This window comes from Solanum tuberosum, unplaced genomic scaffold (genome assembly GCF_000226075.1).
Source record: "Solanum tuberosum cultivar DM 1-3 516 R44 unplaced genomic scaffold, SolTub_3.0 scf00098, whole genome shotgun sequence".
Classification (NCBI taxonomy): Eukaryota; Viridiplantae; Streptophyta; class Magnoliopsida; order Solanales; family Solanaceae; genus Solanum; species Solanum tuberosum.
The window spans coordinates 1671829-1695271 of NW_006239026.1; the positions used below are offsets into that span (position 1 = coordinate 1671829).

The following is a 23443-nucleotide window of genomic DNA, read 5'->3' on the forward strand; positions in this document are numbered from 1 at the left end:
TAATTATAGCTTGCCAAAAGTCATAGAAAGTATACATTGAGTATGCAATATAGCGTAAATATATACTCCCTCTGTCCCAATTTATATGACTCACTTTCCTTTTTAGTCAGTCCCAAAAAGAATGACACATTTCTATTTTAAGTAACAATTTGCCTATGAAATGTCTTTTTTACCCTTAATGAAATGATTTACAACCACACAAATTTCTATCATTCATTTTGGACCACAAGTTTTTAAAAGTCTTTTCCATTTTTCTTAAAGTTTGTGCCAAATCAAAGTACATCACATAAAATGGGACGGAGGGAGTATGAGTTATACACTAACTATACACTATAGATTGTCAAAAGTTATAAAAAGTATACACTAACTATGCAATATATCGTACCTATATATGTGCTATACGCTGATTATACACTATAGCTTGCCAAAAGTCAGAGAAATATACACTGACTATACAATATGGTGTACCTATACATAAGCTATACACTGACTATACATTATGATATACAAAGTATACATTGACTATTCAATCTCGATTATCTCAAAATCACCTCTAAACAATCCCAAATTTTAAATATGAAACCCTCTAGATATTTCAAATCATTTGATATATCGTTCGCTTAATCTTTGCTCTGTAATAAAAATATATTTTATTTAATCTTATATGTAGAGATCAAAGAAGAAAGAGTGTACATAAATTTTATTTATATTTCATGAAGTTAGAAAAACGATTTAAAAAAGTTCTCAATTTTTTAAATATAAGTACTTATTATGTTACTTCTCGTTAGTGCTAATTCTCTTAATTTTTTTTGTCTCACAAAACGAAATACATACTTTGAAATAATTTTTTTTTTCGTTTTTAACCTTTACGTTTGAACTCACTTACATTTTAAGATTTTTTTTTTTGTTACAACATATTCTAATAATTATGCCTATTCTTTTCCTAAAGATCAAATATCATCTCTTCTTGTGTATTATTGATCTGAATGAACACTCCATCTTAGATGTCGTCATCGTCAATTTATATTTGTATTAAGCTTAAGTAAGTTCTAACTAATAAATACAATTTACCAAATAACTTAAGAAGATTTAAAATTTCAAAACTCAAATGGCCAAACCAATTCATTGTTTTTATTTTTTCTAGTTGGCGGTTATTCAAGAACAATTAACTCCATTAATCTATGTTACTTGAATACTACAAAAATATATAAATGCATTTTTCAAGAATTTAATATGTACTTGATATTTTTTAAAGAGTTTGATCAATATGAAGGATTATAAATTATAAATTTTGAAATTAATTTCAAAATAAATATATTTCATATTTGACAAAAATAAAATTACAAAATAGCTTATTCGAAAACCTATTATCACGATAACTTGTTCCCGATCAAATAAGCCCGAAAATGATTAAGATGAAAATTGCACAAGGTTAAACCATTAATTTCCCATTTTCAATTTTAACAGAATATTCCTTCTATAAACTTAATACATTCTTCTGGTTTCTTCATTTCCTTTCCACCGTTTTTTTTTAATTTATAATTTCTATACAATTCAATATCCTCCTTCAACACGATTCAATTTCGTAGTTAGATTCCAAATCTAAAATTAACACGGAAAAATAGTACAAAATCCTCCCTGAGAATCCAGAAAACCCTTTAATTCTTGATTTCAGGTGAATTTTGTTACCAAAACTAGATGTTAATCTTCAATTAAACAATACCCATTTCCAATTTCCAAGTTTTTAATATCTAAAAAACATATTTTTTGTTGATGGGTATGGTTTAATTCATGCCCTAAATTCAGTTGAGCATTTGTTTTGATGAATTTGTATAGAAAATTTCAAGAAACTAAGAAAAACTCATGATTTTCAGCTGGGAAAAGTTTATATATATTTTTGAGTTGATACCCACATTTCTAAGATTGTATTTTGCTTATGTTTATGCTGTTTTTATTTTGTAGGTATAGTTGACTGTGTTTGGACTTTTCACTTTTGTGAGGTTGAGGTTGAGGAGGAGGAGGAGGTAATGGGATATGTTGATGGGCATGATTTAATTCATGCCCTTGAATAAGTTGAGCATTTGTTTGATGAGTTCGTATGGAAAATTTCAAAGAAACAAAGAAAAACTCATGATTTTCAGCTGGGAAACGTTTATATTTTTTTGAGTTTATACCCACTTGACTGAGATTTCTAAGATTGTATTTTGCTTATGGTTATGCTGTTTTTATTTTGTAGGTATTAGTTGATTGTGTTTGGACTTTGGACTTTGGACTTTGTGAGGTTGAGGTTGAGGAGGAGAAGGTAATGGCATCTGTTGATGGGCATGATTCAAATTAGTTGAGCATTTCTTGGATGAATTCTTATAGAAAATTTCAAAGAAACTAAGAAAAACTCATGATTTTCAGCTGGGAAAAGTTTATACTTATTTTTTTTGAGTTGATACCCACTTGACTGAGATTTCTGAGATTGTATTTTGTTGATGCTGATGCTGCATACCTGCTTTTATTTTGTAGGTATTAGTTGACTGTGTTTGGACTTTCCACTTTTGTGAGGTTGAGGAAGAGGAGGTAATGGCATCTGTTGAAAGGCATGATTTAATTCATGGCCTCGAATTAGTCGAGCATGTCTTTGATGAATTCATATAGAAAAAAGTTAGATTTTGTTGCATATTCAAGATTTTCAGCTGGACAAAACTTATAATTTTTTCAAGTTGATACTCACTTGACTGAGATTTCTGAGGTTGTATTTGTGGATGCTGATGCTGCATGCCTGTTTTTCTTGTGAAGGTATAGTTGACTGGTAGAGAGGTGTTTGGACTTTTGTGAGGTTGAGGTTCAGGAGGAGGAGGAAATGGCATCTGTTTCTGGGTCGAAAGGTGAGATTGATGAAACCTCTCCGGACATGTTGAAGAACACACCATCAAATATTAGGAGGTTAGCAGATGAGATTGAACACTTAGAGGGGAGGCAAAAGTACCTTGCTCAGACTAGAAGTCCGTCAGATGGTGGTGATGTTCGTTGGTATTTCTGCAAGATGCCTTTGGCAGTAAACCGTATGTTCTACTCATAGCTGTAAATGTTTTAGGTCCCATGTTGGCATTCATATTTGCAAACTTCTCTAAAAGTTGTTTGAGTTCTTTGTTTTGATTGAGTTTGAAATGTGAGCTCCACATGTCATGTGTTGTGACATGTTGCTTTTTGTTTCTCTATATGTTGAAGTGCTTGTAGCAGATGTACGATGTGGACATGTTTTTTTTTTTTCGGGGGAAGTTAAGGCAGAATCAGAGAGTGACCAGAAGCTTGAAACAAATTTGAAAACCATTCCTTTATACATCATGTGGACTGTTTTTTTCCCGGGGGAAGTTAAGGCAGAATCAGAGAGTGAGCAGAAGCTTGAAACAACTTTGAAAACCATTCCTTTATGCATCATGTGGACTTTTTGGTTAGAGAGGAATAAGAGATCCTTTGAATACCAAAGGCTTCATATTTATCTTGTTAGACGTTGATGCTTACAGAACTTAACTTTTAGTGTAGGATTAGGATGTGGTTATATCTCAAAATTTTGAGTTTTTTGAGTTTCTGGGGTTGTCACTTTTGGCTATAGCTTGTAATCTTATGATGGACTTCTTCAGTAACTTCTTGGTACTTTATTGATAAAAACCTTGTCACAAAAAAAGAAGAAGAAGTGGGAAAAATACAATGGAATACCAACTAGTCTTGTTTATGGTTTAGTTGTGTACTTGTGTTGTTGCACTTACATTCTTTCTGATGTTGTTAGGAGACTTTTTAGATTGGTGAGAGACTTGTATGTCAGTGTATCCTGTGAGATTTTAAAAATCCCTAGTTTTAGAGAACCAACAGACCCTAAATTACCTAAAAGACGGATTATTAAAACAAATTAAGCTCGAATAAAGCTGAATGGATGTTGAAGATTCATATTGCCACCCCCAAGTTTTGGATTGAAACATAGTTCAGTAGGAAAAATTGAATTGAAATAGAAAGTCGTTAATGTATTGGCTCAAAGGAGTACAGCCACGTATTTGACTCATGGATATCTTTCCTCTTTGAGATTCTACCTTGGGAACAATCAATTGGAAAAGAAACTTGCTAGTTTATTCTGCTGTTTATCCTTTCGCTGTTCATTATATGGTTCTGAGAGATTGTTGTCCTCCAAAATGTTGCATTCCTTTTGAACCCGATTACTGCAGCTTAAAAACATAAAATGTCTGGACTAAAAATTATACATAAGTTTTCTGAGTAACAACATTGTAGATTCTAAAAGCCAGCTATAACAGTAAGTTCAATTTGCCTAGATTTAGTGATCTTCAAAGGAGTTCATCATACCATCAGAAACTTTACTCTTGATGAGTCAGGTTGTACTTTCTGGTTTAAAGTGTATTCATGAGTCAGAATTCTCCGATAAGTTGCTGATCTTCTTTAAACTCGTGAGTCCAAATATTATAGATTTGTCAATTGCTGTGAGCATGAGCTGTCATATTCGTGTATAAATCTAGGTTGTCCTTTGTGGATTTCACTTTTGCACAGAGCCTGCTGCAGCAGTCCCCAAAACAGAAGTAGTGGGAAAGGGTGATTACTTTAGATTTGGCTTGAGAGATTCTCTTGCAATTGAGGCTTCTTTCTTGCAGGTAATGTTTTCTGACCAGAGTTCTGTTTATTTGGATTACTTCTCATCTGTAAATAATTAATCTATGGCCCAGTCAGTATAACATTTGCTGGTACGTGATAAAGAGCTATTGCCCCATATTTGCTTCATTTCTGCTTGATTATGCAAAGTTCAAGCTTTTGTATAAAAATGGTCATCATGTACTGTCCGAAAGAATGGAAACAAAAAGAATATCATGGTATAACTTGTTTGGATATTACAATCTGCAATATTGTTTGTCGATATCTGCGGTATTAATTGGTTTGCCCTATGCAGAGAGAGGATGAGTTGCTTTCTTCTTGGTGGGAAGAGTATGGGGAGTGCAGTGAGGGTCCAAAGGGGGCACCAAATAGGTTCAATTCTGCATCTGAAATTTCTTCTCCGGAGAGCTCTCAAGCACATGAAGATTTAGTTGAAGAAGAAAGAGTTGGGGTCCCTGTTAAGGGTGGCCTCTATGAGGTATCCTCTGTCCATTTCACTCTCTTTTTGGATGAATATTTTTTACTGCCTGTTAGTCCATCAAGGAAGACTACTTGCCTTTTGTACTGTCATAATGACTCGTGAAACCAAAAAAGAACCTATTACACAGAATATAGACCTACTAAGAGGAGAGGGTTAAGACAAAATTAATTAAGATGTTCGCCGATGGCAAAGATCTTAGGGTAGAACGTGTGGTATCTGTAAATTATGCATGATGTAGCATGGACTATGTGGTTCTTGCCTAGGAATCTTATCTGGTTTGCGAATCTGGTTTCAACCTCTGCATACGAGATTAATTGGAAGGGGGTAATCACACCGTCAGAAAATAAATTCCTGAATAATGACTGTCATCACTCTGCAGGTAGATTTGGTGAAGAGACACTGTTTTCCTGTTTACTGGAATGGAGAAAATCGTCGTGTCTTAAGAGGTCACTGGTTTGCTCGTAAAGGGGGTCTGGATTGGCTTCCACTACGTGAAGATGTTGCTGAGCAGTTGGAGTTTGCATATCGCAGTAAGGTATTTGGCATCACTAAGAGTGGCACTTTTGATTTATATCATCTGATGTTGACTGCAAAGATTTTTATGTAATTGGTGTTATCATCTTTTTTCTACATGTTCTGCCAAGGAATGTGTGACAGCATGTGGCAGTTGCTGGACTCCCACTACTTACTGTCAAAAAATAAAATGCATTTGAAAATTTTACCTTGTTAGCCGTTTGTTCACTGATCCAATTGAACATTTCTTTTTTCATTTAATGTTTTATGCTCCTCATCTTTTTGTGGATAATTCAAAATTTTCCCTCAGTAATAGTGATAAGTCTTGGATGGCTGCCACAGGTTTGGCATAGAAGAACCTTTCAGCCGTCAGGGCTCTATGCAGCTCGAGTTGATATGCAGGGCTTCATCCCGGTATTAGATTGCTGAATTTATGGAGCTTTTGTTTATATGCTTTTTGAGTTGTACTGCTAGCGATGTACTTGCTTGCAACAATGCAGGGACTGCATGCTATTTTCACTGGAGAAGATGATACTTGGGAAGCCTGGCTTAATGCTGATGCCTCTGGTTTCTCAGGTGCTATAGGATTTGGGGGGAATGGTGTTAAGCTAAGGCGTGGATATGCTCTTCCTCAGTCCCCGAAACCAACACAGGCACTCATTTTCTTACTATCAAATTTAATACTTCTGTCTGTTCTCTTCGTTCTGATATGAAGTTACTAGTGTTGGTTTCCTTTTTACTGGTTTGTTCTCATCTTCATAGCGTCTTCTTTCTTTGAGTGGACATAGAGGGGGAGACCTCATATGGTCTCCTTATATAGTCTTGGATTGGCAATTCTCCCCTCATGGGATAGCTTTTGGGGTTGAGTTAGCCCAAGGTCCATTTCTTCGCTATAAGGAAGTTGTTTATATGCCTTCTGCTCTAAAGATGATTAAGAGTGAAGATTGGCTTTTGGTCCATTAAGGGGCTTGATATTGGGGATTTAATCTGTTTTCTCTTGTTCCTCCTTGCTGAAATTGAACTCCTGTATCTGTTTCTTTTAGGACGAAGTACGTCAACAGAAGGAGGAAGAAATGGATGATTACTGCTCACAGGTAGGCCAAGTGCTTCTTGTTTACTACGTGAGTGTATGTGTTCTACTTCTATCACTCATCAATCAAATGGTATATGAGTATGGGGATACTTATTTTGTCTGGACCTTAAAAAATGAAATCATCATTAAGTTGCCTGTTCCAAAAAAAAAAAAAAAAAGCAGATATGGAAGGCATCAGAAGTACTATGTTACTGGTACTTGGTATATTGGAAATTCATAAGATTCTTTTAGTTGGGAAGTTTTATTCCCTCAAAACTAAAATATGACCCGTCACTTTCTTTGCAAGATCAAGTTAATATCTTATTTTAACTTCTCGTTTCACTCAGTGGATTGAAATACTCCTTTCTATTTTAGCCGTAAAGGTTTCTGATTTATTTAGCTAGTTCAACCTCTTTATACGACCTCATGCTTTGTCCTTTTCCTATCTCTCCATCTATGTGCACATATTCAAATTATCTTTCGACACTGATGGTAGTATATATGCACAGAAAGTAAAAAGGTTGATCGAAAATTGGAGTGGTTGAAGCTAAAGCAGCTACTTTTGAAGTAACATAATGAAAAGCAACGATGGGAGGAAAAGTCAGATTTGAGAAGAGGATTTCACACTTCTTTCTCTCATTTAAAACTGTCATCTCACACAACTCCTGAGTGATAAATGAGAGAACAGTCCATTTTCCTTCCTTTTTGATTACCTTCCTCGCATATGTATAAGACCGCATAAAATCAATTTCTAGAAAGGATTAATAATCCTTACTTGACGAACTACTCTCGTCCAACTCATTGAGGTGGTTCTATCCGCATGATATGTCTCTATCCATGTTCTTTAGAGTTCAATAATTACCTGTTTAATCAATTTTTCCGTATCTTTGTTTTCCTTTGCTGATCAAGTTAGTTGAGATTAACCCATCGGGGTGTCCCAGTGGTTTGGGCTTGGGACTTCCATGTTGGAGGTCTCAAGTTCGAAACCCCTTGCCAGCGAAAGCAAGGGGTTTGCCTTCTGGGTCGAGCTCGTCGCACCGGGCTTGCCTAGTGCGGCTTACCTCTCCTATGTGGTTTGCAAGCTATTGCATTGGAGTGGGGGTTTGTACCCTATGCGCACCCAAAGGGTAGCGGCTACGGGTTTGCCTAGTCATCAAAAAAAATGTTAGTTGAGATTACTAATGTTTCCTTAAAAAAATGCATAAACTTGTTTTGTATACAAGACTCAACTTTTCCACTTTTTACATTCATTTGTAGAATGGTCTCTTTTTAACTTCTATGATAACTTTGTAGTGCAGCCTGTGTAACTTGATACTGCTGTGTATAGGTCCCTGTTCGACATCTGGTGTTCATGGTTCACGGGATTGGTCAAAGGTTGGAAAAATCAAATCTTGTGGATGATGTTAGTGACTTCCGCCATATCACGTCAATCCTCGCTGAACGACACTTAACCTCATACCAACGTGGCACTCAGAGAGTCCTCTTCATCCCATGCCAGGTATTGCTTTCATAGTTGATCTTTTACATTTCTTAATGTGGTATACATTGTTATGAATGCATTAGGGGTCTTTTGGTTGAGGTTTTAGGAGATATAATCTCCACATAAAACTCAACATTGGTAATCCTCCAAAAAAAAATTAAAGAAATCTCAACATTGGTTTATACAATATTTCTTTAGGATTTGAAGAGATTTATTTTTCACATAACAATCAGCATTAATTAATGCAACATTTGGTGATCCTTTTTGTTTCCTCATTAATAATACTTGTATAAGTTATGTGGGATAAAAGATTGAATAAGAAAGCAAATATTAATGATACATGGATTAATCAAGTCAATGAAGGTTAGTATTGTAACATGGAATGTGAGGGGCCTTACTAATCCAAGAAGTATGGTGAACAATTGGAAAGCGGATGTCTATTGCTTTCAAGAATCAAAGTTGAAAGGTGACATTAGGGATATTATCAAAGAATTATGGGCAAATAGGTGGGTGAAGTATGCATAATTGGAGGCCAGTGGTACCAGAGGGGGAATTATATTGCTATGGGATAGCAGAATATGGGAGGGAGGGATATGTGAGGCAGGTTCTTACTGTATCACCTGCAAATTCTTAGGCAAAACTCTGGATTTTTGTTGGCTTTTATCCAGATGTCAGGATGGAGAGGGAAGAGGTGTGGCTGGAACTGGGGGCAGTCGGAAGCATTTTTAATGAGCCTTGGGTGATTGCCGGGAACTTCAACACAGTTAGATTTCCATTTGTGAAGAACTGTACTAAATTCAACAAAGCCATGGTTGATTTTTCTGAATTCATAGAGGAGATGGTGCCGGAGCCTGGAGGATATTCCATTGGCAGGTTGCAAGTATACATGGATAAAGGCCATTATATTGCCACAAAACTTGATAGATTTTTGATTTCAGAAAGAGTGGGAAGTTTCCATTAGGAATATCAAGCAGTCAGTTCTACAGAGAGATACTTCTGACCACTGTCCTTTAGTTCTTGAATGTGACAATTGGGAGAGGTCAGATTATTAGTTCAAATTTGAAAATTGGTGGCTCCAGACAGAAACCTTCAAAAGATAGAGTCGAAAGTGTGGTGGGACTCTAGCATATGTGAAGGCAGGCCAGATTTCATTTTTAGCTTTCAAGTTGAAGGCTCTGAAGGGGAAACTTAAGGATTGGAGCAAAACTATACAGGGCAATATGGAAATGCAGAAACAAAGTATACTTAGTCAATTGACTAAGTTAGAAGAGATTCAAGACCATAGATTACTGACAGACGATGAGGCTTACTTAAGGGCTGCCCTGACAGTGGTGTTTGAGGAAAATGCGAAAAAAGGAGGAAGTGGCCTGGAGACAAAGATCAAGGGCTTTGTGACTTAAAGAATGGGAGAGAACCAAATTTTTTCATAGAACCACAAACTGTTACAAAGGTGTAATACCGTTGATAAGTTTGTTGTTAATGGGACTACCTTAGATGAACCATCAGAGATCAAAGGAGAGATTATCAAGTTTTACCAAAATCTTTACACTGAAACAGAGAATCCTGTCCTTCTGTAGCAAGTGTATGCTTACTTGATCAGAGTGTCATTTATAACTGTAATTGCAACAGATGGGTTTGTAGAAAATGTTGATAATAATGATGAACACTAGAAGCATCTAAAATTAGTAAGTAAAATCATCTGTTGGACATGTGATTTAGGTCTAGCAATCCGAGACCACAGGTGATCCACCCTCTGCTTAGGGGTCCTCCTCGAGATCGTAAGATGCAAAAGATAGAATAGGCCAAAGTGAGAGCACCAAGTAGGTATAATCACTGCTGTCTGTATTTGAATTTACATTGTTTGTGCTTAGTGGTGCTCGATGGAACTATTTCCAGTTATCGTGTTACTGCAACTCTAATATTTGCTGTTATAGCCTTTCGATTAAAGCATTATCTTGTTACTTAAAAGTCACGTCTTTTCCCCCTTTGTCCCTCAGCATGTTCAAGTGTTTTATCTTTTGCATTCCTGTCATGTGATATTCTGGGGTTTTCTTCTTCATAGGTCTGTCCCTTGATCTGATTCCTGTTGATTTGTTCTTGTAAATTAACGCTATTTTTTCTTATGTTTCAACTGTGGGTACCACCAGTGGAGGAAGGGCTTAAAGCTTAGTGGTGAGGCTGCAGTTGAACGATGTACTTTAGATGGTGTACGGGGATTGCGCGTACTGTTGAGTGCAACAGTGCATGATGTACTGTATTACATGAGCCCCATCTACTGCCAGACTATTATTGACTCGGTACTTCTAATATGCTTTCTCCAGTTCAAGTTTTCCTCACTATCCTTTCTTCTTCCTGATGTTGCTCAGCTGTTGTGTTTGATTTGCTGCCTGGTTTCTTCTATTCAAATGTTCAAGTTGCACTTTTAATTTTGGAACTGATGTTTTGCTGGATTTCTTGGATTCCCTTCAGCTTTGAGGAATCCATGTCCAGTTAATTTCTGCATTGCTGCAGTACCAGCTTGGTACTATCTGTTATTTAATAAAATTTATTTCTACTGATAAAAGAATGTTCAACTTACAAACCTTTTACTTCCGTTGCCCAAACTCTTTTGACTCTGGAGAATGAGGGGTCGTAATTCACATAATTGTTTTTATAGCTATATGGAGCACAAATTGGTATCTAAGTGAAAATTTGTATTCTCTGTAAAAGGTGTATGGCTATCTGGCCAAGCACCTATGCGGTTACCTTTCTCATTAGATTTTTGGTTGTTGATTTTTTTTTTATATATAAAAAAAAGATTCCCATATGTCAAAACCGGTATTTTTTGTTTGTTTGTTTTGGGGGTGGGGGGTGGGGGGGGATCAAGTAAAGTAGGATTTCATTAATCAACTATCCAGGGGATGTAATTGAAAAAACATAATGTAACTCCTACAGAGCAGATCTCCTTATAAATGCTCCTGGAACTAACAAAATCCAAAAGATCAGAAAAATTACTCCAAGCAAAAAGGTTTAGTAAACATCTAGATTTAAGTATTTATATGGGAGTTGAAATACCTTCAAAGTATCTCTGGTTTCGCTCCTTCCATATGCTCCATAAAATACACGAATATATCATCTTCCAATTGTCCCTAGTATATTTCCTTACTCTTAATCCATTCCAAATAACAAAAACTTCCTTCGAGCTCCTAGGCATTACCCAGCTTGTACCAAAGGTACTGTTCAGCAAATTCAACAAGCTCCTTGCTACTATACAATGCACAAATAAATGGTCTATATCTTCACCGTCTTCTTTAAACATGAAGCACCTGCTGCAAAAACTATACCTCTCCTCCTTAGAACTTCTTGTGTTAAGCTGCTCCTTGAGCTGCCAGCCAGCTACAACATACCTTGGTTGGAGATTTTGTTCTCAATATCAATTTCAAAAGGTCTATCTTCAATGATATTGCTTCTATTAACCATTTCTTTATGCCACTCATTGACTGCAGCTTTCTTTACCTCTATTTTCCCATATCAACCTGTCTTTCTCTCCAGCTGATGTATCTGAATATTTTTAATTTTGTCCAAAAGCTCTAGCATTTCTTCCACTTCCAAGTCATGGCATTGTCTCCTGGTTTGCATAACCTAATTTTAGAAATATAACTGTGTAATCTTATCAGCTTGTAACTGTGACGAATTGCGATTCTAGGGATCCCTGTTGTCTTTGAATGTGTTATGTATGTCTAATTTTCCTAAATCCTGAGATGGAAAAGATATGCTCAGTAGCATATTTTTTGTTTTTTGTTTTATTTATGAAACTGGCAACTAAAAAAAATAGCATTTGTATTTCTTTTCATGATGAAATCCTCATATACCACATAACTAGTGCCGACTCTATTATAATATTGCAAAGAAATAGTTCCTTCTTAGAATGAAATCATACACATGTAATCACTTAAAAAAAAGTATAACTGATCCTATTCTAAAGTATTTAATGAATAACTACAAATCATAAGAGTTACCTAGTTTGAGAAATTTTGAGTTACACAAATAATGTTTTTTCTTTTGATAATTAGTACTGTTGTATTCTTCAGCATTAGCCATTAAGGAATGCTGGCCGCCTCCAAAAAAATTACAAGGTAGTAAGGTTAGACTCTAAGCTTTACAGAGCACCTAAGAAATCTACCAGCTCATCTACTTCCTCTATAAAATTTCCTTTGCACCAAGAGAATAAAAACACTAAACAGTTCCATGTCACATCATGTATGGACTTGATCTTGTCTTCAAAACATCTCCCATTTCTTTCTTTCCATACTGTCCACCATATACTTGAAGGAATTATCCTCTACCATTTTTCCGGACTCTTGCTACCCCCTCTTTTCATCCAGCAGCTCATCAAGTCAGCAGTATGCTCAGGCATTATCCACTCAAGTCTTTGTGAGACTGAGGAACAGGTTTCACAATTGTGAAGTAAACTTGCAATGTAAAAAAAGATAGTTGTTCGTCTCCCCAGTCTCATTGCACAAAAAACATCTTGTCACTACTATTCTCCCCTTCTTCTGTAAGAGTTACAGAAATAATGTTGCTTCTATGTGAACTGAATGGGGTCTAGGCATGCAGGATAGAATGTAATGCTGGAATAGAAATTTATGTGTGAAACAAATCATGGTACTCTACTATAACTTCAGTGGTCGAAGATTCTGCTTATCAAAGCAACAATGACATCTAGTGGAGCAAAACTAAAGGCATTACAAATGATTCAACCAATTTTACCAAATAACAATGACCAAAGGGTGAGGATACTGACACAATTAGAAATGACTCTATTAACCTTCCTGTGTGACTTAGGGTATGTTCAGGTGAACTGCATGACTTTCTGCAAAAGATTTGCTCCACTTGATTTGAAGGGCATTTTATTATGTTTTCTGAATTATTTAGTTTTCTATTCATTTACCCCTCATTTAGGCGTGTCATTAATAATTGGTTTTAATATGTATGAATACCTCCAATCGCACCGATCTATGAGTTTCCAACCATGATGATTGAAGGTGTAACATAGGGACGAGGTAGACCTAAACTTACATTGAAGTCATCAGTCTAAGAAGACCTACAATCTCTTGCAATCCATAAACATTCAGCTGAAAATAGAACACAATGGAAGCTAAATATCCATATAGGCAATGCCTACTAGCTGGAATTAAAACTTTTTTTTTTTTGATAAAAATAATGTTGTATTCCTCGGCATTAAGGATATGCTGGAGACCTCCAAAAATTGGTTTCCAACAAGAGAAAAAACAAAAAGGCTAATAGATTACAAAGTGCCTATAAAATCCAAAATTTGTGCAGCTTCTTCTATCCCTTCCTCTTTACACCAAAATTTGTGCTGGAATTAAAACTTAGTCATGATAATATGGTAAACTTAGGTTCAACATTTGCTAGGATATCTATTTAGTTCAGAGATTTGTATGTCAGTAGAAATTATAGAAAACCTACAGTATTAATGAAATCCAAACTATTGAATATTGGAAATGGAGTTGAGAGTTCATGTAGCTTGACCACAACTTCCTATGGGTTGAGGCATAATAGTTGTTGTCACACTTCTTCAAGGTCATTCTGTTTATTCATTTTAGCAAATTCACCCATTAATTTGTCTTTACTTCATATGATATGCATTGGCACTTCATTATGGTCTATCAATTGCCTACCTTTAAATTATTACTGTTTAGAGCTAATTGTTTATTCCATATTCAGGTTTCCAACCAGTTGAATATGTTATACTTAAAGTTTCTTAAGAGGAATCCCGGTTATAGTGGGAAGGTATAAAGATTTAACTGAATATGCAAAGTTTCCTTCTTATTTCTATAAGAACTTGATGTATACAGTTCAGAGTAAAGATACATACTAAAATTTTGTAAAATTCTCAGGTTTCTTTGTATGGTCATTCCCTTGGGAGCGTTTTGTCATATGATATCCTATGCCACCAAACAACACTGTCCTCCCCTTTTCCCATGGAGTGGATGTACAAAGAACAAAATGAGAATGAATTGTCTCAGCAGGATCAGAGCAACCTATCTTTAGACCAAAACTCTGCCTTAAGTTCAGATGTTGAAACTTCTATTAGGGAGGGAAATAAGAGTAATCTGTCAGATAAAGACAAAATGAATGTAGAACCAAGTTTGTCAGAGTCTGTGGAAGATCATACTGAAGATTTTTGCCATCCTGTGGGCCCTCCTGCTTCATCAGACTCAGACGAACCAGTTGCAACCGATGATATCAGGCAACCTAATGATTCCTCAGCAAATGAAAATTCTCGTGAAACTCCTATTGATGAGAGGGACACTATAAATGATGCCGAGAATGTGGATGATGGAATTGTTGAGTTTAATCAAAAGATTGATGAGGGAGTATCTGAATGTGAAAAAGACAAAACAATCAATTCCCTGAGGAAAGAGGTAGTGACATGTCATATTTTGCATGCATTTTTCATTATTAAAAATACTTTCTGTCTACTGAATTTTCTCCATCAATGAGACTGGTCCAGATTGACATGCTGAGAGCAAAAATCCAAGAATTAGACACCGAGTGTGTAAAGAAAGGTACAGCTAGACAAATGACCATTTATGGAGATTAGTTTTTAATTTCCCTAACTTAGCATTTCTATTGTGTATCAAAGTAAATGGTCCTTATAAGTTTCCTTTGGGATAGGATGTGTAACGGAGGCAGAAAATGGAGGAACAAACACAGCTACAAGAAATCAATCTATTCCTGAGGAAAGTGATTCAGCAAAGAGTTTTACCCCGCAATTAAGATACACAAAGTTGAAATTTAAGGTGATACTTCTCCTTTGTAAGATGCAACTATTTTCTGGGTGTGTTTGGGCAAGTCTTGGTTTGATGTTGGAGCAGGATTTTCAATGTTCTTTAGAAACTCCTAGAAGAAAGTTATTGAGCTTATCGAAATCTTCATCTCTCTAAATGCTTGTATTATGCTTTCATCATTTCTTTAGTACAAGACTAGCAATACTCAATATCCTTTTAAGTATGGTATGATTACCAATTTTCTTGGAATGCATTAACTGGCTTTTGATAATTTGACCTTTCGTTCTTGTGATTATTCTCCATTTGTTGGGTACTCCAAGACATCTTCTAACTTTGGCTGTTTCATTCTTTGGTTCTTTCATTAAAAAGGTTGATACATTTTTTGCTGTTGGATCCCCTCTTGGTGTTTTTCTTTCCCTCCGCAATGTTCGTATTGGGATCGGTAATTCTTCTACTGTCTATATTTAAACACATGCTGATTTCATTGCTTATTTATCCTCTGAATCTTGTGGAGGCAGGGGGTATACTTTGTCCTTTCGTGACAAATCTCTTGAATATTTTACCATAAGCCTGTAAAACTGTTGTCTGTTTGCTTGAATAGACATTTAGTGTTTGTTTCCATAGATCTAATTAGTAAACTTTTTGAAAAAAGGTAAATTGTATGAAAAACAAAGGAATACTCAGGAAGTATTCCAGTAATACCTACAATCAGAAATACAAAAGTATTGCTGTACTCCTATGAACTCATAAGTAGTCTAAAATACTAGGGATATCCTCATCTTCACAAGGGTATTCATGTTTACACCAGAAATAGAAAAGAGCCAAACAATTCAGCTTCGTCTTATCCATAGAGCAGCTCTTGTTCTCAAAACATCTCTGATTCCTTCTCAGCCAAATAGTCCACCAAATGCAAGCTGGGGCTATCTTCTATCTCTCCCTGTGCCCTGACTGATTTCCGTCCCTATTCCAACATGCCAAAGCTTCCTTCATGTTTCCTGGCATAGACCAATTGATGCCCCTTATATTGATGAAAATCTGCCAAAGTTTCACCGTCTCCTTACAGTGTAAAAAGAGATGATTTATTATCTCTGCTTCACATTCACAAAAAAGCATCTGGAGCACAGCTGAAGGCCCCTCTTCATACGGGTATCCTGAGTGAGACCAGCCTGTTTGCTATTTAGCCAAGTAAAACAGGCCACCTTGAAGGACACCTTAACTTTCCAGATCATTTTCCATTGCCAGTAGCTTGGTTGAGTGTGTGTCCTCTGTGAGTTTCTGTAAGCTGATTACTTTACTACTACCAAATCTGCCGTATAAACCTAATCTTTATATATCACTCAGCCGAAAGATTTTCTTGTTTACTTCAGTGCAGTAAATAAATGTTTGTCAAATTAATTTTTTTTTAAATGTTTGTCAAATTAATTTTTTTAAAAATGTTTGTCAAATCCTCCTGGTGCCTTATGTTGCCTTTAGTTCTGCAAGTTCCAAGAATCCTGTGGATGCTATAAACACTGTATGTTAGCGGTGACTGGTGCCTTTTGATGTTTATAAGGGGTTAGTTCGTTTTTTTTGTTGGTTCTAGGCAACTCATGGGTGTTTGAAATATGGCAGTTCTTTTTCTTCTATATATTAAAAGATGGTGGTGCACCTGTTTCACTTAGTTATCATTTCTTATTTCTGTTTTATCCTGGTATGGCAGGCAAGGGGAAAGACTACTGGGAAGAGGATAATATAGTTGAAGAGATGCCAGCTTGTCGAAAAATGTTCAACATATTCCATCCTTTTGATCCAGTGGCATACAGGTTTCATTGTCGTTATTGTTGCTAATTTTTGTCATTTTTTGTGTTATACAAGCTCATGCATGCTCGTTTCCTATTTCAGAATAGAACCACTCGTCTGTAAAGAATATCTCAATAAACGCCCCGTCATTATACCCTACCACAGAGGTGGGAAACGGCTGCATGTTGGCTTTCAGGTAAGGTCTCCATAGTTAGGTAATTAATGTGCTAGGTTCCTTCCACCATCTGTATTAATGTGCATCCTGATACTACTTGGTGCAGGAATTTAAAGAAGAAGTGTCTTTGCGCTCACATGCTTTTGTGAACAATATAAATACTGTAAAGGTGTGTTTTCTCCCCATTTGTTGATGTGACATTACATGCACAAAAGTGTGGTATGTTTGTAATTGAGATGATAAGATTCGATATCACTCATTAGGAAGTTCGATATGCTGTAATCTTGCTAAGGTTGACAAATGAAGAATTAAATATTCAGCTTATTACAAATGAAACTTGCTTACTGGATTTTAATTGACCTTAACAAAATAAGAGAACAGCTGTTTAACGTATAGATCTGTGCATGATCTTTTAACATTATAAAGCACAGCTCGTAGAAGTAGAGATCCCTGCTGAACAGATCACTTAATATGGAAAATAATTATTTGTTTCAGTTTATATCAGCTTATTGTTGAAACCATGAATTGAGTGACTTGGGTTATGCTTCTATAACCTGATATTCTCCTTTACTTCTCATGCTGGAAACGTGTCATCTTCATCTAACTATTTTTTATGACATGCATTTTTTCTACTAGTTCAAAACTTCAATCCTGGATTAATTTACAGAAGATGGGTAGACTTGCTTGTTTTAGTGCTTAGCCTTTATTTGTGTGATTATTTTATGGTTTTAAATTAGGTCTCGTGATGCCAATGAGTTATGGATATTAATGACGCTTTGTGATTAGGTAAAGGTGATTACTCTTTGTCAATCAAGAGACAAGGATGGCGAAGATGGTAATAAAAGAAACCATTTCTTTTTTCGAGTGCTTTCTTCCAGTTTAGATTATAAAAGTTTCTCTTCCCCTTTCTCTGTGACAGAAGCTATCAGCTCTAAATCAAGCTGGAGCCTTTCCCCTCACCCAACAAACACCATTTACCTTTCTATCTGTCTAGGTAATTTTGTCACTTTCTTGCAGAGGGTTCCCAAGAGTCTCAGGAGATAGAAGAGAGGTCATATGGCTCAATTATGATGGAGAGATTAACTGGAAGTGAAGATGGTCGAGTAGATCACGTTTTACAAGTACGTTCATTCGCCAGTAGACCTTCAAACAGTTGTTCTATTTACGTTATATCTTTCCAGTTTCTTCTGCAATTGAAGGCTTAATGTTCTGTGTTACATGGCTATTCTTCTTGCTCTTTCTACCCTTTCATTGTTTTCCTGTAGCTGTAGATGTTCATATTTATGTGGGTGATTGTTCAGTATGCAAATTGGTGTTATTCAATACATAGATAGCCCCCTTAAACTTGGCACGAACTGCCAGTTAGCACCTCAACTTTCTTAGTGACCATTTAGACACCTCACTTTACAGAGGTGTGTCTTGAGTACACCTGGTGTTGACTTGGCATATTGTTTGTTTTACACTAATATTTGAGCACGTGAAAAGCTTAAATTATGTTTTTTCTCTTCCTTTTGTTCAAAAAATTTCACCTTTCTTCTCCATAGACTTTTCCATGGGTCTATACATTTTCCAAAAAAAATAATCAGGAGATCAGTTCAAATGGGTGTATACATTTTCACCATTGATGACAAAAACAAGGTGGAAACATGAATTTTCCAGCTATAAAAAAGCATGTAAAATCTCTTATCATTAATGCTGATCATTTCCTTCGATTTAATCCCCGTCGGTAATGGGCAAGATTGGAGAGTAAGGAGGGTTTCCCCTACAATCACTTCTCACCGAAAACAGAGTTTCACATGTTCCCCAGCGGAGGAAGGTTTTGGTCAAGATTAATAGCACTCGTGGTTGGCTTGAAGGCATAGAATTTATGACAGAAGAATTCCACCATCTTCTTTCAGCATGTGTCAGGAAAACTGAATTCTTAACTTTTATGTTATACAAAAAAATGGAAGTACGACTCTTGTTCTCATACTAATCATTAGACAAAGATCATCAAAAGAAGCTTTTCCATAATTTTAGAAACTTTAAAAAATTACGATTACCGTAAGGAATCAAGTTTTAAAAGCTTACGAGCATGAGGCATTCCACTGTCTACTAATCAGATTTTGTGCTTTACTGTCTGTCCATGTTGTGAACTTAAGTTCTAATTTCCAGCAAACTGAATCAAAGGTTTTTTTCCTTTTTGAAATCCACATGATTTCGTGTGTGTGTATATATATCATTAGGTTCTTACTATGTGTTCCTTTTTAACACCTGGCAGCTGACAGTGTCCATGAATGAGTGTATATATTTTAACTCACCAGTCGCAATTGCCTTTTGTTCTTATTTTTTTTTTGTTGCAGGATAAAACATTTCGGCATGCATACATTTCAACCCTTGGAGCACATACGTAAGTATCCTTATCAACTTAAGAGGGTTCATTATGTCAGTTGCATGTCTCCCCTAAATAATGATTGACAGGTATGTTTTCCCAAAAATCTCTCATGTGCAAATGAAGAAAATAGTGAGACCTGAAGTGTTTCAATGACAAAAATCTTCTCTGTGTTCATAGTGTCTTTTCATACTGCAAAGACTTCGGTAGGGGTAAGATCTCCTCCCCATACCCCACTTGTGAGATTTCGCTGTGTATGTTGTTGTAGTTGTAAGACTTGTATGGTATGCAAAGTGACAGGAATTGTGGAGGAGTTTGAATTAAGTAATTCAAAGACAGAAGTGCTTAATGGTTATGTGGTTATGGTAGTTCAACCCGTGTCAACTTACTCCACTTCTTAAGGTGCCTTTCTTGGAATTTCCACTACTTCTCTCTACAAGTCTCCTCTTGTTAGGGAACTCTGTCAAATCTTTCCTTGTCGTAGTAGACTTTTCTGTACCTCAATATAGTTTTTATGCAGTAGAGAACCCCACTAGACTCATTAATTAAAGCTTTAAAAAATATGAATTCCCCTGCTTTCTGGTTGTGTCAATTGAACTTTCTGGAAGCAAAATTTGTCCAGGACGATTTTGATGTTGGCAAGAAATGCATGTTTAAGTACCATTCTTGTCAATCAAAAAATCGGTGGAGCAAAAAGTTTGGTCAATTTATCCTAGAAGTTCTTTCTTCCTTGTCATCCTAGTTACCTACTATTCTTGAACTAGATAATGCATTACATTGAAAGTCAAGAGAATGAGTTGTTTTTAGTTCAAGAACTAGTTCAGAGATTTAGTAATAATGTAGGGATACAAAATGTTGTGTTATTTACACAGAAATAACATTTGTAATTTAAGTTGTGTTGCAAAACAAATGTCTTATTAGTTATGCTGAATATTATGCCAGAATTATTTTTCCTGATGCAGCTAACCAAAAAAAACCTTCGTGTACTTTCAATCTTTTGGAGAAAAGCAAGTTCAAATTGGTTTTCCTTGTTTGGACAATGTTTGGTTGAGATTGAAAAACGAGTATTTGAAGTTCAATTTTTTTAAAAAGAATATTTGCAAGTTGCCATAGTGTTTGAACATGCATTTCACTTGGGAAAAAGTTGGAAGTTTTGTGAGTGAACTCTACTATTTCACTTGAAATAATCATCATTTCAACTTCAAATTCCCTATTTCAAGCTGAAGTTGAAATACTGGACAAATGATGATAATGTATGTCCAATCACCTACAAACTGAGCAGTTAGCTAATAAGAAAACATACACGTGAGTTTCTGTGTAAAGCAAACCTTGACATATTCTAACATCTATGTGGTGCTTGTTTCTTGTTCTCCCTTGTTCGTTAACCAAAGAGAATGTGGTGTCCTGGTGCCCATCTTTTATGATTCTCTGGTGTTTGATTCCTTTAGGAGATTATTGGAGCTTCTTGAGTCATAACCAACATTTCTTTTGAATAAGCCTGGTATACTTGCATCTTTGCCAGCCTTTCGACATCCGTAGACAACTCTATTGAATTTAGAGTTGTCTATAGTCTCATATATTTAAATGTCAATTTGTTGCAGTCTTCTGTATATATGTGAAGAGCTTTTAAGAAGTCTGAATTCTGTCTTGACCTTACAATTAGCACTTTTATTTTAAGCGGTATGGTGTAGTTATTACTCCAACTTTTTTGGTTAACTGTGGTGTCCTGACCAATTTAAGCACATCTCGACTAATCTACTGGGTACTTGCTACGTACTACCAATATAGGTATTGGGTAACCTATCTACCTAGGGACTAGGGTTTGAAGAATAGTAAGAGATCATCTATGGTTATTTCGTATCTGCTGGGATGCGAATCCGGATTGCCTATGGTTCATTTTGTAATCCGTTGCAGATAGTTTTGTTGGTGAGACATGTCAGGTCAAAAATGCTTGCCAACCCATTGTACTATATTGCTTCATGAATCTCATCTCTAAGGCAGCTTTTGATCAAGATTTTCCATTTGTTCTGTGGTATATTCAAATCTTTTAAAGGATTTAACATTTTGCAGGAACTACTGGAGAGATAACGATACAGCTCTTTTTATGCTGAAACACTTGTATCGGGATATACCAGAGGATTCCTACTCGTGTAGTGAACCTGTGGAAGGAAGTTCAAAGGATGATAGAGACACGGAGAACTGGTATGATCAAAGAGAGGAGGCTGATGAAGAATTCCCATTAACATTTGCGGACAAAGTAACTGTGAAAAGTTTTTCTCACAAAGCCCGGAGAACTTTGAAGTGGTGAATCATGCTTATCTCTTTTGACTAGAGGTGCAGAAAAACACCAATTCTGGAGTTATGGTACTTCAACATTAATCAGTAAAAGCACAAGTTCTTTTTATACCAGTGCTCAAACGAGGAGTGTGTTGAAGGTATATCTGCCTTGTGCAATGTTCAGATTGCTGGGCTCATTGCTGAAGCGCGGTCAGGAAATACCTTATACTGTTTCAGAATCTGATGTAAACGAAGGTATTTCTCTGCATCTGTGATCTTTAACCATCTCCTGTAAGACTGATCTCCGTCTTGAAAGGATGTCGAGAAACATAAGATCGATCCTCCAGTGTATACAGTGAAAAAGAACATGCTCATGTGACTTGAGCCGGTGTGTGAATACTTGTTTTTAGATGTGAATTTCTGGCATTAAACATGTAAATATATGTAGCTGTTAGAAAGTGACAATATGCCACTTAGTTTATGTATTTCATTGTCATTTTCCTCTTTGGACATTTCCCTAGTTCATTTTCACCCCTCAATTCTTCTCGTTATCGCCTCGTACTTGTAGCTTGATCCCTAACCAACCGCCACAAGCGGGCAGGAAATTGATGTGGTGGAGACTCAAGTCGAGGTGATGGATTACTATCGCTATAGATAGATGCTCTAATAGTGATATGCCAACAAGGGTTTTCACTTTTCAAGTAACTGAAAAATGGCCTCAACATCGACAAGTGGACAAGTAATAAATCATCTCATTAAGGTATAATAACTATAGTAAAATAAAATTATTTTAAATATGAGAAGTCATCATCATTTTAGGTTTAAATTAAAAATAAAAAGTATACAATAACAACAATCTATACTATACTTAACCCCTCCATCTATGGATTGATCTTGAGGAACAAAATTTACTTAAACAACTTAAAGGCTTGACCCAGAGTTGGAATATCAACCGATGTCTAGTTATTGTTATAGAAACACTAAGCTATTACTTCTCCAGACCAATTAAAATATAACAGTTGCGATCTACTTTGATTCAAAAGAAAGACAAAGGGCTTGACAACCTTATGCTCTTGAATTGATAACTATCTTTCGACTAATCTAACATTCCACTCTTGGGGACCAAATAAGGTTGCTTGACTTTGGTTTGGTACGGGTTGATTTTTTAAAATGCTTGTAAGAATTTCGCCTAATTAAACTTGATATTATTTGATTTTGTAGCTATGGTTTTGTCTGATTTGAATAAATAATTATATCTTTCCTTTTTGTATTTAAGAGCTAAAAAAATATTAGACAAAACACTAAATTAAAAAAAAAACGAATTCTAGTACTTCTAATTTTCTAAATAGTGCGTTAAAGGATAAACATAGATAGACGTAATTGTTAAAGGATAAACATAGATAGACGTAATTATGTATGAACTTGTGAGCTGGATTACTATCGGTTCTAAAATTAAAAAAAAAAGAATGCAAAATAAAATCTATAAGTGATAATAGTGATTTAAATTGGATTAGATTTTTTTATATTAAGAAATTAATTTAATTTAATTTCCCATCATCATAATTTTTCGTCAGAAATTCATAGAGCAATGACATGAGAAAATACTATCTATTTTTCATATTTCTATTAATGAAATATGCTTTGGGTAATGACTATATTTACTAATAAAGATAAATTGGGAGCTAATCAGTAAATTATCTTTTTTAATTTTTTCAATCCGGCGTTTTATTTTAATGTAATGTTGAATAAAAGTGGCTAGAAGGAGTATGAGCTAGTTTTATCAAATATAATTGGGATAAGGGTCTGAAAAATATCCCAACTTTGATTGGATTTGCTGTTGCGATACTAAACTTTCAT

The 23443-nt window shown here is 35.6% G+C and overlaps 1 protein-coding gene across 7 annotated transcripts; it reads left to right on the forward strand.

The window, feature by feature from the left end:
- The first annotated feature begins 1526 nt into the window (after nt 1-1526).
- Nucleotides 1527-22125, forward strand: LOC102579534 (phospholipase SGR2). 7 transcript variants are annotated; one of them, XM_006348493.2, is made up of 25 exons: nt 1527-1675; nt 1963-2024; nt 2237-2302; nt 2515-2568; nt 2788-3053; nt 4546-4646; nt 4940-5122; nt 5505-5660; nt 5981-6052; nt 6139-6291; nt 6682-6732; nt 8038-8208; nt 10338-10487; nt 13918-13983; nt 14091-14618; nt 14708-14762; nt 14872-14996; nt 15354-15426; nt 16684-16786; nt 16866-16959; nt 17045-17107; nt 17725-17773; nt 17956-18059; nt 19281-19327; nt 21380-22125. In XM_006348493.2, exons 5-25 carry the CDS (start codon nt 2852-2854, stop codon nt 21615-21617), a joined length of 2784 nt encoding a protein of 927 aa, XP_006348555.1. In that variant the 5' UTR covers nt 1527-1675; nt 1963-2024; nt 2237-2302; nt 2515-2568; nt 2788-2851; the 3' UTR covers nt 21618-22125. The 7 variants fall into 7 exon arrangements, with proteins under 7 accessions (XP_006348555.1, XP_006348557.1, XP_015164744.1 ...); XM_006348495.2 differs by having other exon boundaries at nt 2794-3053; XM_015309258.1 differs by lacking the exon at nt 2515-2568.
- The last annotated feature ends 1318 nt before the right edge of the window (nt 22126-23443 follow it).